The following is a 17967-nucleotide window of genomic DNA, read 5'->3' as shown; positions in this document are numbered from 1 at the left end:
GGGAGGAGGCCGGCGGGCTGAGCCGCCGCTACCCGCGAGCGCCCCCGCGCGGCAGCCGTGCCCGCGGGGAGCGACACGCGCCGCCGGCTCGCTCCGCCGCCGGAGAGCCCCGCACGGCCCCGGGCCGCTCCTCCCCGCACCGGGCCCGGGGCCGCTCCTCCCCGCACCGAGCGGAGCAGCGCCCGGCACCGCCCGCTCCTGCCTTGTGCTCACCAGCCCCTTACACCCTCCTGGTCCGCTCACAAAGCTGCAGTAACTGCTTAACCACTACTCCAAACAAGTATACAGAGGAAACCCAGAAAGAAATTTAACCAGGTTTAGTAGCTGTCAAGCACACACACGGATTCCACACCATACACAACAATAACAACATAAATGATTTTTGCATAGTTTATTCTATAGTTCTTCCTCTCCTTTCCAGAGTAGGGAAGAAAATTTACTCAACGCTTATGGACTAATGGAATTCCTGAACAAATATTAGTCATGTACTTAAATCAACTTCAAAAACTAACACCAGAAATTAAACTAGCACTGATGAATTGCAGATGTCCTTTACTGTAGTATCCTCTCAGAGCAAAAACCATATTCCTGTTCTTTCAATATATGAGGGAAGATGATGAATCAAACAAAAATGTCTTCCTTTTCATCATCAGCTTTTATCTCCATGTTACTTCTTCACCAGGCTTCAACTCCCTGTGTAGAACAAAAAACAAGAGGGAAGAGACTAAAATTAGTATATTTCTTTTTAGAATAATTATTAATAAATGTAAGCACTTATTTGTGTTAGTTTATATTCAACAATACCTTCATTTTGAAATATATATAAAAATTTAACTTTCCTTGCAATTGCTGTCAGTTAAAAATCTTTCCAAACGGATAAACGTCCTCCTTTCTTTCAAAAGCTTCAATGGATTGAGTCTTCTGAATTTCCATTCATTTAAATGAAAGCATAGAACAGCTGACTTCTAAGGAGTTAACAGACTTTTAATTGGATCAAAAATGAAAAATTCTACTTCTTTTAAATATAATAATTCATTACTTAAGTGGAAAGAGAGGTGTGAAAAAAGAAGGGATTTTTACAAGACGCTGACATAACAGCCCACCTTCACTAACAAATCCATTAAGAAAAGTGCTAATGTACCAGGGGGGTAGATTATGTCAAAAGCTTTCTTTATTACTCAAAATTAATTTAGGTGAGGCCAGAGTTGGAAAAATAAAATCCACTGGCACACAAACTGATAGCACTCCTACTATCAGTTTATACAATATGATTTTTTCCCCCTCTTCTTTTGCTAACCTGATGATCTAACACAGAATTAGAACTGACACAGATGAGTCAATGTCTGAAGTAACCTGATGTATATACTCCCTGAGGAGTCAGAGCCAGAAAACACAAACTGATCAGTGCATATAATCACATAATTCAGTAAAGATACAGCAGCACATATGTTAATTTTCAAGAACTTGGTAATTATTTTGAAGCAACACACAGTTATAAAAAGTATTTGGTTGAAAAGTGCTGTGATCATTTTAAATTTAAGAGAGAAAATAAAGACTCAAGCACTGTGTTTCTTGCTGTTATAGAGTCAAAATAATGGTTTCCATATTTCATGACCAAGAACTTTACAGTCATTAACAGTAGTTAATGATCCTTTCTTTCATGAAGCTAGCTCCTAAAGATTCCATTTTCAGAAGGTATTACTGACTTAAAACACTTCATGAATGCTTGATATTTTTAGGCCTTTCTTCCCTTTTTTTGGTTACGCTCATAACTAAAAAAGAACTGAGAAGCACTTTGAAAAATAACTATATATGTATATAAGAGGGATCATAAAGCAGACCTTCTATATAATAAGCTCTTGTTTCTGAAGGCAGACAGTCTTTCATCATTCCATCTGTCCAAATAGCATCCAATCACAAATCCTAAGGGAACAAGGATGTGAACCCAGTGTTCACGCACAGCGTGGGCGAAATTGACCATGACTGCTGGAAAGAAAAGTGTAACAGGTAAGAGGTACTCATAAATCTGCACTTGGAAACTGTTGCACGCTTGGCACCTTTACTCTCAGTTATTAGGATTCTACAATGACATACACATGAGGGCTATCAAACACTTCCTAGGAGACACATACTGTTGTCAAACCCATACCTGGGTTTCTTAGAAATAATACTAACTATTGACCCTGGGAAAAAGGATTTCATCCTAAAACAGGAGAGAAATAGAACACCTCTTTAATTTACTCATTAAAGCAACTCTACAAAAGTTTGCTGCTCTGTAAAACATTAGGAACACTTTCATAATCTAAACTCCTGTAGAAGGACACTTTATTATCTGTGTCAGGTCTCAAAGACAAGTTGCCTATTTAGTGGAGAGCTGACAGATAAGAAAGGACATTTCTGAAATAAGGAAGAACACTTCTAAAATCACAGAATGACAGAATTATTACAGCTGGAATGGACCTCTGGAGATCATCCAGTCAAACCTCTCTGTCAAGGCAGGATCACCCACAGCAGATGACACAGGAACACATCCAGGTGGTTTTTGAATGTGAGAGGAGAGAGAGACTCCACGACCTCTCTGGGCAGCTGTTCCAGTGCTCTGTCACCCTCAAATTATAGAAGTTCTTCCTCGTCTTGAGGCAGAACTTCTTGTGTTTTAGTTTACGGCCATTGCTCCTTGTCCCGCCGCTGGGCACCAATGAAAAGACTCTGGCACCCGCCTTTGAGGTATTTACAGGCATTACCGAGATCCCCTCGCAGTATTCTCTTCTCCAGACTAAACAGGCCCAGCAAACCTTTCCAACCCAACCAGAGCCTTCCAGACTAGGGAATTGTAGCAGAACCAAGACACGCGATACCAGCGAAGTCTGTCACACGCAGCCGCGGGCTCGGAGCCCCGGCCGGGCCCCGAGGGCGAACACCGCCGCCGTTCCCGCCGCCGCCGCTGTGGGGCGGCCCCGCACGCACCCCCTGCGGGATCCCCCGGCCCGGGCCCGGCCGCTGACTCGCGACACAGCCCCACCACCTCCCGGCTGGGCCGCCCCGGCCTGCCCGGGGCCCCGACCGCCCTCCAGCACCAATAACGCCATAAAGCCCCACGGCTGAAGGGCCGCCCTCCGCCGTGTCCCGGCCGAAGGGGTAGGGGTCAGGGCAAGGCGTTGCCAGGGAGGTCCCACAGTGGTCCCTCCCCCCAAGACCGCTCCCTCCCCACACACAGCCCCGCCATTACCGCTGCTCGCGCCAGCACCGGGACCCGCAGCGGCCGCGCCAAGGGCACAGGGAACGGGCGGGCCGGGCGAGACCACGGGCTACGCAGGGGCGGGGGAAGAGCGTCATCCCCCCGGAGGGCTCGCGGTGGTGCCGCCCGCTGCCCTTCCGCCGGCTGCCCCTCCTTCCCGCCGCCCGCAAGATGGCGGCGAGCACGGCGCGGGCTGGGGGTGGTTGAGGGCGGCAGGTATCGGCTCTTTCACATCATCCTCCTCTACCCCTTGATCTCCTCGTCTCGGACCGGAGTGGGTGCAGGGCTCGCCCCCATGACCCCGTCCCCGCCCGTGGAGAGGCCAGGCCTGGGCGCAGGCCCGGGCGCCGGGGCCCGGTGGGGCGCTGGAGCCCCGGAGCCCCCGCGCAGCGCCCCCGGCCCGCCCCGCGCTGTGTCCCTGGTCGGGCAGGCCCTGGCTTTGAGGGGTCGCGTCTCTGGATGTGCCATCTCGTGGTGCCCCCATCCAGCTCCGTGGAGCTGCTCTTAACTGCGCTGCTCCTAGGGATCCTTTTAAGCATTGTTTTTAATGTATATTGTAGAAAATTACCCCATCTCGTTCTAATAAGACCTGCAAGAGTAGAATGTTAATATCGGAGACTTAATTGGTATCGAGCAGCTGTATTGAACATTATTAACACCGTTAGCCTGCATATTTTTCAGGAATATGTGAAGCTAGATCTAAGTAAATGAAATTTTTCTTTGTGTCAGTCAACGAAACATTTTGTCCCCCATTCAGATTAGTTCTTTTGGAGATTAAACACTTGGAGAGGAAAATGACATCGATTATCAAGTTGACTACGCTCTCGGGGGTGCAGGAGGAATCTGCCCTCTGCTATCTTTTGCAAGTAGATGAGTTTCGTTTTCTTTTGGACTGTGGCTGGGATGAAAACTTTTCTATGGATATTATTGATTCTCTGAGGAAGTAAGTAGTTCAGTTCATACACCTATTTTTAAAATAGGGCTTGGTCTGTCTTGAAAGTTTTCAAAATTCCATGCAGTGGTATAATGTATGGTGTTGCTAAATGAAAAATTGTTCTTTTTTTTGTTTTTTTTTTTGTTTTGTTTATATTTTACATGAAGGGACTCACACTGCTGAAACATTTCCTGCAAAAACTTGGGACATTTTTCTTGTCAGTCCAGTGAGTTGTGTCTCTTAACTGTAATTCTCAAACTGTTCAGTTTTTGTTTTGGCTTGGATGATTTATTTGGTTTTTATTATCATAAACGTGACACAGTCTAGGGGAGACTGACCTTAACTCTCAACTAACTTAGAATAGTTAACTAAGTTTTAAATAGGAGAGAAAGTCTTCCTGCATGTAGGCTGAATACAAAGCAGTTCAACTCTTGACTCTTATTTCCAGTTGAATCGACTGTCAGGAAAACACCTTCTGTCAGGATACCAGCCCTGCAAAGGGAAAAAACCCCACAAACCAAAGTTCATTTAGGCTTCAATATTGAACTTCTTCAGGTGTACAGCAAGGAGCTGTGCTGATTGCCAAGTTAGGACCGAGACATGGAAATTTGGGAAAGAAACTGAGCTTTTTGATTCTAGTTTTGTAGCATTGACACACTTGCAGTGTTTAAAATTTTTTAAGTGAGGATTGTTAGGTACTGAGGATAATTTATAAAATTTTGCAAGTGTCTTATCTAAGAGGTGATCAGATAAAATTCCCTTTATCATAACAGCCATTGAGAAGAATGTGTGTGCCCCACTTACTATGCAAGGGAACAAAAAGTTGTGAGTCCAGCTAGTATTTTTGTTACATGTGTTTTATGCCCTCAAGTTTTTCAGTTATGATATGTAGAAAGATTTTAATCTGAGTTCTAATTTTATGCAACACTTTGCAAGTAAATACTAATGTTTTTAAGAGTAATAAAATTCCCCAAGCTGATATGCTACTTTTCTTAAATGATATGTTTGATCTTATCTATATTTAAAGAAATATATTTTGATTTATCCTTATCAGCTTGAGGATTGTTGTGTCTTTGGTCCTGTTACTTGGTCACTCTCATCAGAAGAAAAGTTGCAGTCTGTTTTGGGGTAAATAAAATGTTCTTGGTCCCTCAGTTAATTTACTTTCTAGTGTCCACTTACATACTGAGGTCTTTCTCATCAGGAGTTTGATGTGAAACTTACATCTTCAGATCTTAAAGTAATGCTTTCTGAAATCACTCCTGAAATCACTTGTGTTTTTAAGTACTTGAACATTAGGAAACACCTGTAAGTTTTAATTATGATTCTTAAAACTGTCCCAATTCTTTAAGGGTTTAAGTTTCATTGTTTGGCATTCAGACTGTGTGTGTATTCTCAAAACAGCCCTAGCAGGAGATATACAAAACCATACAGAGCTCCTTTCAATGGCTTTTGTTGGCCCTCTTTTTATAGGCATGTACACCAGGTTGATGCTGTTCTTCTTTCCCACCCTGACCCTCTACACCTTGGTGCACTTCCATATGCAGTTGGAAAAATGGGATTGAATTGTGCCATTTATGCAACAATTCCTGTATATAAAATGGGACAGATGTTTATGTATGATCTCTACCAGGTATGTTTAAGTTGATACTTTCATACACAACATCTTTGATGGTGGAGTGTTTGAATGCTCTGTACCTCTTTGTTTGTTTTAGTCCCGCCATAATACTGAAGATTTCACACTCTTTACATTGGATGATGTAGATGCAGCCTTTGATAAGATACAACAGCTGAAGTTTTCTCAGATTGTGAACTTAAAAGGTAAAGTTGTCACCAAAACCTCAAGAAATTACTTCTAGTAAAGGCAACAGAGCAGTTAGGAGTCCAAGTAACTTTCTGAAGGGACTGAGTTTTAAAATACTGTGTGTTTTGCAGTGCTGAATTCATTAGCCTCGTGTCAGTCTGTATCAATTGAAATTGTATCTAGAAACGGATAGAATTTTCACTTAATGCAGAGGGGGTCATGCCAAAGAAGGTTTAGATGTTTGTTTCTCTTTTGTGTTTTCTTGGACTTCTCTTGGAATCTACTGATGTCTATTAGAAGTATTTACTTACCTCTAGCAGCAGATAGCTCAGAACTCTCCATAAGCAGTAGCGCAAGGGAAAGCTTTGTAGAGCAGGTTGCAGAGATGAAGTTACAGCATGTGCAGGATTTAATGGGGAGATCTTCAGTGACTCAGATCATACTCAGTGTAGCATGTTGCTGGGACCTGTGACAAGCAGCAGCTTTCCACTCGTGTTGAATGTAAAGATCAGAATAAATTAAAAACTCTCTTCTTGAACAGAGACACGTACAGGCTGACCACCAGTCTCTGAAGTGCAGTATTTTACAGGCTCATGAATAGTGCTGCCAAAAGACTTGACTTCTTATTTGGAAAATAGAGGATGTTGTCCTTGAAAGGCTGCTGGCTCCTTTTTGAGATAATTGTAGCAAGGCTATGTCTGCCCTGACAATTTTTACGTCTCAAGAGCAATTTTATCATACAACTTTTTTAAAAAACAACCAACTTCTTTTCTATTTATTGGAGGTGATTTGAAAAGACTCGATGGAGGCTTTTAAGAAGATAATATATGTTTAATTATTACTGTGCATTTAATGCAGCAGAGTCAGTGAGTAATGGTTGTGGGTAGTCTCATTTTAATCTGACGAACATACAGGCTGGTATCGATGACAGGGAGCAACAGTGCATTTGAAAAAGGCATCAGGTGCTGAAAAGTTCTGTTATCCCTGACTGCAGCACATGAACACCTTTTCTGCTGTGGTTTAACTTGTGTGTTTGTCATTCTGGAAAGCTTCCAGATGGTGTAATTTATATAAGTTTTCCCAAGTACCCCAGAAGTGAATGCTATAGTAAACATTTAGTGTTGCCCCAGAGAGGTTCCTGGCTTTCATCGTTGTGCTTGCTTTCTTATGATATGTTTTTCATATCATTTACTGTTGTTTATGTCCGTAGTTAGAGCAGCTCTGAGTGCCAGTGGGAGGTGGAGGGAAGAAGTGATCTTTGCTTTAGTTTCTTTATTCTGGAGGAAATAGAAAAGTGAATTGCAAAATATTTTGACATTACTGCTGAGACAGGAAGGACAGATATTACTGCTTTTTCATTTTTTTTCTCAGTGGTAATTTGGGTATTCAGTTGTTTAAATTACTATGTCTTGCTCAGAAAAATGGATTTTAATATGTGCAATCTACCTAAAATGCTGAAAACCTTTGTAGGTAAAGGACATGGTTTGTCAATCACGCCATTGCCAGCTGGTCACATGATAGGAGGCACAATTTGGAAGATTGTTAAGGATGGGGAGGAAGAAATTGTTTATGCCGTTGATTTCAACCACAAGAGGGAGATGTAAGTTCAACATAGTAATGTATAGTTCTTAGCTGTGTTAGATGTGTATCATGTAGTGGTTGATAAAGAGGTGTGGAAGCAGAAGTGCATCTCCAGTTCTAATAAGACCACTAATTTAATTTGCATCCAGATTAATCAGTTTGAAGCAAGCATCAGCTCTGGGTTTCTTTATTCTATTCATTTTAATTTTTTTGTAAATTTGAAGCAGGAAGCATTCAGCAGCTGAGTAGTTTGGTTTCTGTACATGCAGATATCTGGAATCTAGCTGTCTTATTTTTTCTTGTAAAATAGAAATGCAAAAAAGTGAGATTTTTCCTTTTTTCCACAGCCATCTGAATGGATGTTCCTTGGAAATGTTGAGCAGGCCTTCATTGCTTATTACAGATTCATTTAATGCTACTTATGTACAACCCAGGAGGAAGCAAAGGGATGAACAGCTGCTGAGTATGTATTGTTTGGACTTCAAAAATATCAGTAATGTGATTTATTAGCCACTATAAATTATTTTTCTATGAGAAATTCATTAGCATTTAAACTTAAGAACCCTTATTAAAATGTAACAAGTTTTGAATTACTATTTTCTGATGATACTGATCCTGTGAGTTAAATGTTTTCCTAGCAACAATGAACTGTATTTGAAAGCTGTGTATTTTACCCAGTATCCTTAAATCTCTTCAGGGATTTTTAAATTATGTTCCTCAGCCCTTTCTTTTTTTAAACTCCATTTTCTGTTGGTTTTTATTTAAAAACAAACAAACAAACAAAAAAAACAAACAAAAGGAAGAAATACCAAGGCAGAGAGATCTTCAGAGCTACTGAGAAAACTCCAGCTCCCTTTAATTTTGGTGAAAGTGTGGATTTTTATCTCTTTTGAAATTTCGTTTGTTTCTGTGTTCAGTATACTTTTGAATGTGATTGCTAGTGTGATTAAAAAAAATCCAAGCTACAGCACAAACTTTGGTTCAAAGTATAAGTAGGTTTTTGTTTTGTTTTTAATTCTTCCTAGCTAATGTTTTGGAGACATTACGAGGTGATGGAAATGTATTAATAGCTGTGGATACAGCAGGCAGAGTTCTGGAACTTGCTCAGCTTCTTGATCAGATCTGGAGAACAAAAGATGCAGGATTGGGGGTCTACTCCCTTGCACTTTTGAATAATGTCAGCTACAATGTAGTGGAGTTCTCTAAATCACAGGTTTGTTTTGATTTAAAAATCCAATTATGGAGAGTAAAGGAACATTTATGCAAAAGCTTTTCTTTTTAATGATAAAAAATTGAAAAATACTGGGGGAATGTCCTTATTCTGTAGTGCATGTTTGTGTCTCGGCTCTTTTGATCAAATAACACAGTGTCCAGTTGTGACAGTGGGCATGTTTCTTGATACTGATTTCTGTCTTTACAGTAAGACTTGTTAGTATAGTTTATAGTTGTTAAAAAAGAGAACTTTAAAGTACTTGTTTCGGTGTTGGTTATGCTCAACATTATTTCTATGCCTGCTGAGAAATACTGAACTAATCATGGCTATGTTGCATCCTGCACTTCATATGAGGCTTGTACTGTTGAACAACTTGTATTTGTGTCGATAACTTCCTCTAATATGTATTTTAGGTTGAATGGATGAGTGACAAGTTGATGAGGTGCTTTGAAGACAAGAGAAACAACCCTTTTCAGTTCCGCCATCTCTCCTTATGTCACAGTCTGTCTGATCTGGCTCGAGTGCCTAGTCCTAAAGTTGTTCTTGCCAGTCAGCCTGACTTGGAGTGTGGGTTTTCTAGAGATCTTTTCATTCAGTGGTGCCAGGATTCCAAAAACTCTATAATTTTAACTTATCGCACTACACCTGGAACATTAGCACGATTCCTGATAGATAATCCTTCTGAAAAAGTTATAGATATTGAGGTAAGAGTTGTCTCTATAGCTCCAGGTTCTTATTGTGGGCCATCTGGGGTCGTGTGGGCAAAATTGAACGTGGTTTGCCTTTTGATATTCTGGAAATGCTTCTAGTGGTGGAAAGAAACCTGAAATCAGTATGTTGCATATTTATCAGATTGTGGATAAATTTACATAAAAATAGGTCTCCTACTGAGAACTGCAAAATGCTTTTTCACGGCATGGCAAAATTAATAGAGCTGAGCATGAAGTTCCTTTTAATTATTTATTCTTAGACAACTTGTTCCTTTGTGTTTCTATTATAATAGAAAAAAGTCTGCTTGCAGCTGATATACAGATCACTACATATGATGGGTTAGGCTTGCTGAAAAATTCTTCTGGTTTGGATGAGGGGAGAATCAAGTCAAATTAGTATAATATATCCCAACAGGATTAGAAGGATAAGCAAATGCTGGAAATTAGGAGATAATGAATTGCTATTCATGCTTTCAAATTGTTTTCAATAATCTGTACACCTGTGTCTGCTTCTTTCTGGTGCACATTGTTAATTTATGGAAGTCCCCTGTGATTGCAGTGATAATTTCAACACTGATGATGCAGCTTTGTTTTGGTTTTAGATTGGTTCAAAATCATTGAATTATAGTATTAGATTATTACTAGAATTCAGTTTATTAAAAGTGAGCTGTACTCGGAAAACAACAAACAAAATCTACCATTGTTTTGCCAGCTAGTATGAATTTGCTAGCTTCTTCTGGTTTTATGTTAGTGATAAAAAAACTAAAAATCCACTGCTCATCTAAGAGTATTTGCCTTCACTTATTTTTGGAAAGCTTAATTGATTTTAATATTTTTAGAAATGCTTTCATTTAAAGTAGACTTTACAAATTGACACTATCATGATGTCAAGGTACCACATTTTTGCCATAGTCTTGAATTGTATGTGACATACAATTTATACTTGCCCTTGGTGCCCAAGGATAAATATTCTTGTCAGCAGCATATAGGAGAAGTATTGAAGTTGTGTCAGCTGCTCACAATAACATTAATTTTAATTCCATCTGCAGTTGAGAAAACGTGTCAAGTTGGAAGGAAAAGAACTTGAAGAATACCTAGAAAAGGAAAAACTAAAGAAAGAGGCAGCTAAGAAGTTAGAGCAGTCTAAAGAGTAAGTATGTTGCTCATTCTGCTGTTATGATCAGAGTTGAGATTTCTTTGTGATTATTCTGCGCCTTCAGTTCTTTTCAGGCCTAAATGAGAATTAAGAGTTTCAGTAGCCTTGTCTGAGGGTCCTGAGGAATCAGGAGTGGTTGTCTTTAATCTGTTGTCCCGATAGACCCAGTTTCCTCTGCCATTTAACTGCGAGCTCTTTCTCAGATACATAAACTGCCCTTGGCCTTGGTTAGTGTTATGTCAACTGTTATTTTCTAGTCAGTGTGTTTATGTTATATGAAACCTGAAGAAAAAAAAAGTGCTAGGTGTTTTTGGAATGTCATTTCAGGGCAGATATTGATTCCAGTGATGAGAGTGATGCTGAAGAGGATATTGATCAGCCAACTTTACATAAGACCAAACATGATTTGATGATGAAAGGTGAAGGTAGCCGGAAAGGAAGCTTCTTCAAACAGGCAAAAAAATCTTATCCAATGTTTCCAGCTCCTGAAGAAAGAATTAAATGGGATGAATATGGTGAAATTATCAAGTATGTGGTGGTAATGTATACTCACATAGTAGTTATGAAATAATCAAAAACTAGAAGGAATTAAATTCACCATTCTGTCTCTTTTGCAGCATTGCTATATGGTCTTCAAACTGCTAAGTCTTAGAGAAAGCTTATGATAAGGATTGAAGCTGCAGAGTGCTGGTCTTTTACTTGTGTTCACACCTCTTAGGATGTATTTTCACTCTAGGCTTTTTTTTTAAATCTTTTGAGATAGAAGATTTTAAATTATTTTAACCTGACTTTCTTCTGCTTTAAATTTCACTTAATGTTAAATTTGTCAGGTGAGAAAACACTATTCATCCTAACAAAATTCAGTGATATTTGTCAGCTTTGCATAAGGAATACTTGCTAGAAACTCTCAATTTGCTAGTGTTTCCTAAGTTATTCAAGTTCATTTTTAAGATAGGAAGGTCCTATTTTCCAAATCAGCTCTGTTCAAGTACGGTAATATTTGGCAGGTGTAGTAAAGTTGCTGGCAATAGCAGTTACAAAAAAATCTTAGTAGTAATAATCAGCACTGTTTGTTTTAATGTTAGGTAGTGCTTTGGTTTTACTCTAAAAAGCAAAATACCTTTCATTCCTTAGACCTGAGGATTTCCTAGTTCCAGAGCTTCAAGCAACAGAAGAAGAAAAAAGCAAATTAGAGTCTGGTTTGACAAATGGAGAGGAGCCTATGGACCAGGATTTATCAGATGTTCCTACCAAATGTATTTCTGCAACAGAATCCATGGAAATTAAGTGAGTGACTTTGTTCTTCTCGATTCTACTAGAACAGTAGCATGGGTACAGTGCAAATTGGGTAAAAGGTTAGCTTGGATTTAAGAAAGTGGGAAAGTACTAGATTTTTGTTTATTTTTTTCCCCATGCTAAGTTGTATTTTACTAGTCTTTCTGGGAGTGCAGAACAGTCTTACAGGTCCCCACTCTTAAAAAATTTGTTTTGTTTCTTGTCTTATGGAGGCAACTGGAAGAGATAGAAGAAATGCTACAGTAGCATGTTAACATAGATGCTTAAGTATGTTTTGTTAAAAGGATAACATATTCAAATATGCTTACTTAATGGATAACTTATTTTTTTGATAACTATGTAAGTGAATTTTGTGAATGTATAGTGTTAAATACACACATGCTAATATTTGACAACTGTATTTTACAGATCCATAATATACCTTGTGTTCACAGCTTTTGTTGATGTACAACTATTAAAAAATATCTTAATGAGGTATTTTGGAACACTCAAAAGTTTAATCTTTGAAACTAAAACATATTATTGTCGGGTTTTTAATTCAAACTAGAGCCAGAGTTACATACATTGACTATGAAGGACGTTCAGATGGGGACTCAATTAAAAAAATTATTAACCAAATGAAACCAAGACAACTGGTGATTGTCCATGGACCACCTGAGGCCAGTCAGGACCTTGCAGAATGTTGCAGAGCTTTTGGTGGAAAAGATATTAAAGTTTACATGCCCAAACTTCATGAAACTGTAGATGCTACAAGTGAAACTCACATTTACCAGGTGAGGTTCTGGAATTTTTTAATTGTGTAACAACTACTGTGGACTGTAGTAGAGCTGTATGAGCAGAATGTAATTTGTCCTCTGTTCTTTGGGAGAGGAGAGGTGATACCACATGTGAGTTCAATTAGTTTTGTGTGATTGAGGCATTAGTTGTGTTTTTCTATGTTTAGATAAGCAGTCTTCTGAGCCTTATTATTCATAAGCATTTGAAAACTTGAATGTGATATCAGTGGGTTTTTTACCTGAAGTGCAAAAGGCAATTTTGCACATTTGTTTTCCACGGGGGCATCAGTTTGCTTTATTGAAGTATTTACAAATTTATAATGCCTATATTTAGAATACTATTGTATACTAGCTGCAATTCAGGAGTCTCTTTGGAATCTCAAATGGAGCCTTAAAGAGCTAGAATAAAAAAATGCTTCATACTTAAATAGTACCTAAGAGTGAACATGTAAAATTAGGAGCAAGTTAATGATAAAACAAATAAGATACCCATACCCCCCAAAAACTTAATGTGATGATTCTTGGAAAGTAAGGTTATGATTATGTATTGCTGTGTGTTAGCCATGAAAATTAAATGCAATATATTAAGTTCTAAATAAGAAAGCTGGGATAGCCTGTGTGAATTACGTGAAAATTGTGTATGCTCCCAGTTTAATTTTTGAAGTTGTTTCGAGGGAAGTGTCTCACAAACACTCTTTGCAGTAGTTCTTTATTCCTTTGTTCTTTTAAAGTCAATAGAAAAACATCAGTAGAATTGTTGAAAGAGGTCCTTCTGTTTCTTTCCAGAGAAAAATCTGGTATCTTCAAGAAAGTAGAAAATTCCAGTTATTAAAAATCATCTAGTTATGGCAGCCTTAAAACAACATGTTTTCTGCATGTGGTTTGTTGGTTGTTGGGATGTTTTTGTTTTTTAAGACTATGAGAGTTGCTAGTGTGTAAGAAATGACCCAGGAGAAGCGCAGTGGTGATGTTGAATTTGAAAATAATAGATGTGAGTGAAGTGTCAGTGTCGCAGTGTCATTTGAGCGGGTTGTGCTGCACATGGGTGGGTAGCTGGTGGTTTTTTCACATGGTTGCAGCCTTGATTGCACTGTGGGAATCATGGACCTTCTAATGTGGATAACAATCTCTGAGTGTAGAGCTTTATTTAAAGGATTAAAGTCCCAGAGTCTGCCAGACAAATCAGGGTAAGGGCACTTAAAATTCTCATATTTACAACATTTTTTCTTACAACAAAATAGTAATTATAATTTTTTTTGGAGGGTTGAAATTTTGAACTATTCATCAGTAACCTAAATGTATCTATAGAAACTTCCTCTGAATTTGCTAAGACCAACTGAGGAACAACTTGGCTGCAAAAAAGGTTTCTGGTTTTTAAAAAGAAATTATTGCTCTTGCTGTAAATTTAAGTCAAGTTTGCAGTTCAATAGGTTCTTTTATAATTTTAGCCAAAGATGAGAAAGGTGTTCATCTCTGCTGCTTTTTAAGTTATGATATGAGTATTAGATATTAAATTTTAAAGTATCTTGCCTTAGCGATACCAGTTCCATCCTTTCTCTCCATAAGAGTGCAAACCAACTGGGAAGATGGTGAAAAGAAATTTTCTAATCTTTAAAGTTTGAAGTAAGAACTCTGTATTTTCCATGAAACTAATAGTACTTTTATTTTTGTCCAACCCAGGTCAGGTTGAAAGATTCTCTTGTCAGCTCTCTTCAGTTCTGTAAAGCCAAGGATGCAGAGTTGGCTTGGATAGATGGTGTTCTGGACATGAGGGTTTCAAAAGTGGATACTGGAGTTATTTTGGAAGAGGGAGAGTTGAGGGAAGATGAAGACTTAGAAATGCAAGTGGACGTGCCTTCTTCAGACTCAAGTGTGATTGCACAACAGAAGGCCATGAAAAGCCTCTTCGGTGACGATGACAAGGAGATGTGTGAGGAGAGCGAGATCATTCCTACTTTGGAACCTCTGCCACCTCATGAGGTACAGAAATGATGCTGCTCTGGATTTCTTTTATGAAGACCTCTGTATTCATTTGTCTTTTTCTAGTGCTTAGAGGTTGATACTGTGATCTTACTCGAATGAAAGCCTAACTGAAACTGGGTTTTCATGTTTGGGTTTCTCTTTGTTAAACCTGGTGCTGTTTTTTGTTCAGCTTTTATGCTTTTCAGTGAGGATGATCTTTTGCATCCATTAACAGTACCATATATTTATGAAATAAGATTTTAATTAGTGTGTCTCATATCTGTAATTAGTACATGCAGATAGAGAAATCAGTTGGTGTTAGTCATTTCAGGATTTTATTACGTTTTGTTGATGCTATGGAAGATACGTCATATACTTGAGATACAGATCTTTGACATTCATACATCTGCTTCTATAGTAGTGATTTGAGAGTTTATTAAATTTATCTTTTCTATAAATTTACTGTAGCTTTTAAAATACTTTGCATTTTAGGAGATAAATCTTTCTGTTGAATTATTTCAGTACCTTTTAATCCTAGAGATACTTTTTAAGCTTTCACAGTCTTAAATGTAGTCTGTTCAGGGAGCTAGAGAATTGTGGACACAACTCCCAAGTCTGTTCAGATTCAAGGCTACCATCATAGAGCCCTGTACTGATCAGCAGTACAGCTCACTGCAGCTTGGAAGAGGGATCTTCATTGTAGCTTTGTATTTGTCTTCAATATGCGAGCAAAGAAAAACCTTTTGCTTTTTGTGATGGGTAACTTCTAAGGCTTTTCTGTCCTGAAGATGTACTGCTGCAGGTGAACAGAAATAGAACCAATTTAGGGTCCTGTAGCGTTGGCCGCATTGCTGCCAACGCAGTAATGAGATCTTTGGAAAAATGGAAGGTGTTAAATAGAAGCAGTAAAATTGTGTGTGTTGTTTTGAAGGTTCTTGGGCATCAGTCTGTGTTTATGAATGAGCCAAGACTGTCCGACTTCAAGCAGGTTCTCTTGCGGGAAGGTATACAAGCTGAATTTGTTGGAGGAGTGCTTGTGTGCAACAACCTGGTGGCTGTCCGCAGGGTAGGTGTTCTGTGTTTTAACCTCTTTGGAAAAATAGTATTTTCCATAGTAATTTATATTATTTTAGTAATAAAAGAAGTCTCTCATTAATGTAACAATAATAAATTGAAACATGTCTTTTGTTTCAGACTGAAACAGGGCGTATTGGATTGGAAGGCTGCCTCTGCCAGGACTTCTATAGGATAAGAGACCTTTTATATGAGCAATATGCTATTGTCTAAGAAAAGTGCTGCAAAGTATTTTCACTTGAACTTTTACAGACAATGGAGGTTTCTCCCAGTCCTTTTTGTAGTTTTCTAATTTATACAGGGAAACCTAATTCGTAAAGAACAGTTAGCTGCAATGAACATGTGAGTAACTGCTACTGTTTTTGTTCATAAATCTGTTGGTACATTCCATGTAGTTGACTCTTAAACTGTTACAACTTGGCGTCTCCCACATAACACATTATAAATGAGTTTATGACTATGAATGCTTCTCAGGAGAGGTTCAGTTTGTCAGGGCATGTTTTGGTTTCACAGATTTCCTGTCAAAGAGTACGAAACATGTAAAAGTCATTCTTTTGTTCTAAAATAAGATTGGATAAAGAGCTTTGGTTTCTTTGGCTTTGTTCGTTTTGGTTTCTGTGTGGTTGTTTTTGGTTTCAGTTGCTTGGGGTATTTTTTTAGTAAGTGTGATTTGGGGAACAGTCTCAAGTGTCTCCCTCTTTTGTTTTTAAATTGAGGTTAGTTGAATTATATTATTAACAGCCCACTTAAAGCTAGACTGCTTAAAGTTTCCCCAGTGTTAATCTGGCTGCATCTTAATGCTCTATCTGTTCCATCTTACTGATTTGTTCTGAAACAGCATTTCATATTGTAATCTGCAGGATAAAAATATTACTTAGGCAGTTACTCTAAGAAGATTGGATTATATTTTCAGGTAGTTTAAAATGCGGTAATTATGCTTCAGAGTAACTTCTGTGCAAATTTACAGAATTCGTAACTTCTAGCTCTTGCAAAATTATGCTAATTATAAAACCTTTTCTATGTTCTGATTTTAGTACTTTTCAAAGTCTAAAGCCTTTATCCATGCCATGAGCCAAGTTCAGGAAGATCTTTTCTCTTGAAATCTGAGTTCATTTAATGTATTTAATGATTTTGTACCATGTTCTGTTCTAGATGACAGCAAGACTTATTGTAGCTGCTGATGCTAGGAATTTACCTTATCTTTTAGGTAAGGATATACGCAGTTTTGAGTTCATTAATTTCTCAGAAATTAACTTATGAAAACAAATGGTCTCTCAAGTTTATTTAATCCTTTTCTCCCCTATCCATGTGTAAAACACCAGCTTTGGCAGTGGAGGGTTGTTTGCTTTTTACATAAAACAATGTAATATATGCTCTTTGTGTTATGCTTAAATAAAACCTTTTGAAAAAGTGGCAAAAAATAGCCCTGTGGGCTATCAATGGAAAGATAATTTACTTTGCAATTCATTCTCAACAAAAAATTTCTGTTTGATCTGCAGACTATTCTGTTTAAAATAGTAGCTTAAAAGTGAAGACTGTATTAAACATTTGGTAGAACTGTATACTAGAAATGTAAAAAACTTGAAAAGACAATACTGAGTGAGAATGTATTTCTTTACACAAAATCTAGGAATACCTAGATAGCTCAGTGTTGTGGGTTTTTTTCTTAACAGTCTAGGAAAATGACATTTCCTTATATTGACATGCAGAACTTCACAGAAATGCTGTGGTTTTGTAGCAATGCTGTGTAAATCTATATGATGCTGCATACTTGTTGCTGAATACTATTGTATTGCTACTGTTGTTTATACTAGTGAACTTTTATAAAGTGAGTTCCTTTGTACATAATCGTATTGGCTGTAGGACTTTAACCGTGAGGGCTTAGGATGGAAGGGGATCACATACACCTCCATGGAATATACTAATAAAGAAAACACCCCTTAGGAAGTCAAAATAGTGCTGTTTTAAAAAAAGGATAAATACAGCACAGTGTGATCATAAACCTTTCTATCAGTTTTGTTTGTTTTTCTGACCTACTGATGCAAATTCAGCTAAGATCACAAAATTTTAGTGTTATCAGTCCATAAATTCTAGTGTGTGCTGACAGAGAATCCCAAATTAGTGCTATCACTGAGGAAAAGACTCAAGTATAAGCAAAAGAGCTTCTTATTTTAGTCTGTTCAGCATGAATGTGGCTGAAGTGTGAAATCAGATCCAGAAAGC

The 17967-nt window shown here is 38.3% G+C and overlaps 2 protein-coding genes across 3 annotated transcripts; one reads left to right on the top strand and one right to left on the bottom strand.

Moving 5' to 3' along the window:
- Positions 1-302: 302 nt before the first annotated feature.
- Positions 303-3366, bottom strand: NDUFB1 (NADH:ubiquinone oxidoreductase subunit B1). 2 transcript variants are annotated; one of them, XM_084207102.1, is made up of 3 exons: positions 3230-3366; positions 1842-1983; positions 303-693 (listed from the first exon to the last, which is right to left on the bottom strand). In XM_084207102.1, the coding sequence occupies exons 2-3, from the start codon at positions 1979-1981 to the stop codon at positions 657-659; spliced, it is 177 nt and encodes a 58-aa protein (XP_084063228.1). In that variant the 5' UTR covers positions 1982-1983; positions 3230-3366; the 3' UTR covers positions 303-656. The 2 variants fall into 2 exon arrangements, with proteins under 2 accessions (XP_084063228.1, XP_084063227.1); XM_084207101.1 differs by having other exon boundaries at positions 1842-1986; positions 3230-3353.
- A 42-nt stretch (positions 3367-3408) lies between these two features.
- CPSF2 (cleavage and polyadenylation specific factor 2) lies at positions 3409-17237 on the top strand. Its single transcript, XM_084207750.1, has 15 exons — positions 3409-3454; positions 3996-4181; positions 5646-5805; positions 5888-5993; positions 7447-7576; positions 7905-8020; positions 8583-8770; positions 9184-9474; positions 10530-10630; positions 10964-11164; positions 11771-11923; positions 12480-12705; positions 14389-14688; positions 15602-15736; positions 15865-17237. Exons 2-15 carry the CDS (start codon positions 4033-4035, stop codon positions 15955-15957), a joined length of 2349 nt encoding a protein of 782 aa, XP_084063876.1. The 5' UTR covers positions 3409-3454; positions 3996-4032; the 3' UTR covers positions 15958-17237.
- Positions 17238-17967: the final 730 nt, after the last annotated feature.

This window comes from Fringilla coelebs (assembly GCF_963513975.1).
Source record: "Fringilla coelebs genome assembly, chromosome: 6".
Classification (NCBI taxonomy): domain Eukaryota; kingdom Metazoa; phylum Chordata; class Aves; order Passeriformes; family Fringillidae; genus Fringilla; species Fringilla coelebs.
The sequence above is the reverse complement of the archived record's forward strand: the minus strand, read 5'-3'. Positions and strand labels throughout refer to the sequence as shown.

What these genes read in the sequence shown, in the direction of transcription:
- CPSF2 (XM_084207750.1), top strand. Translation starts at nt 4,033, where the DNA reads ATGACATCGATTATCAAGTTGACTACGCTCTCGGGGGTGCAGGAGGAA. An exon ending in TCAGATTGTGAACTTAAAAG is followed by an intron (nt 5,994 to 7,446) that starts GTAAAGTTGTCA and finishes AAACCTTTGTAG; the next exon opens with GTAAAGGACATGGTTTGTCA. An exon ending in TTCAACCACAAGAGGGAGAT is followed by an intron (nt 7,577 to 7,904) that starts GTAAGTTCAACA and finishes TTTTTTCCACAG; the next exon opens with CCATCTGAATGGATGTTCCT.
- NDUFB1 (XM_084207102.1), bottom strand. Translation starts at nt 1,981, where the DNA reads ATGGTCAATTTCGCCCACGCTGTGCGTGAACACTGGGTTCACATCCTT. An exon ending in AAGAGCTTATTATATAGAAG is followed by an intron (nt 694 to 1,841) that starts GTCTGCTTTATG and finishes TGTTCTACACAG; the next exon opens with GGAGTTGAAGCCTGGTGAAG.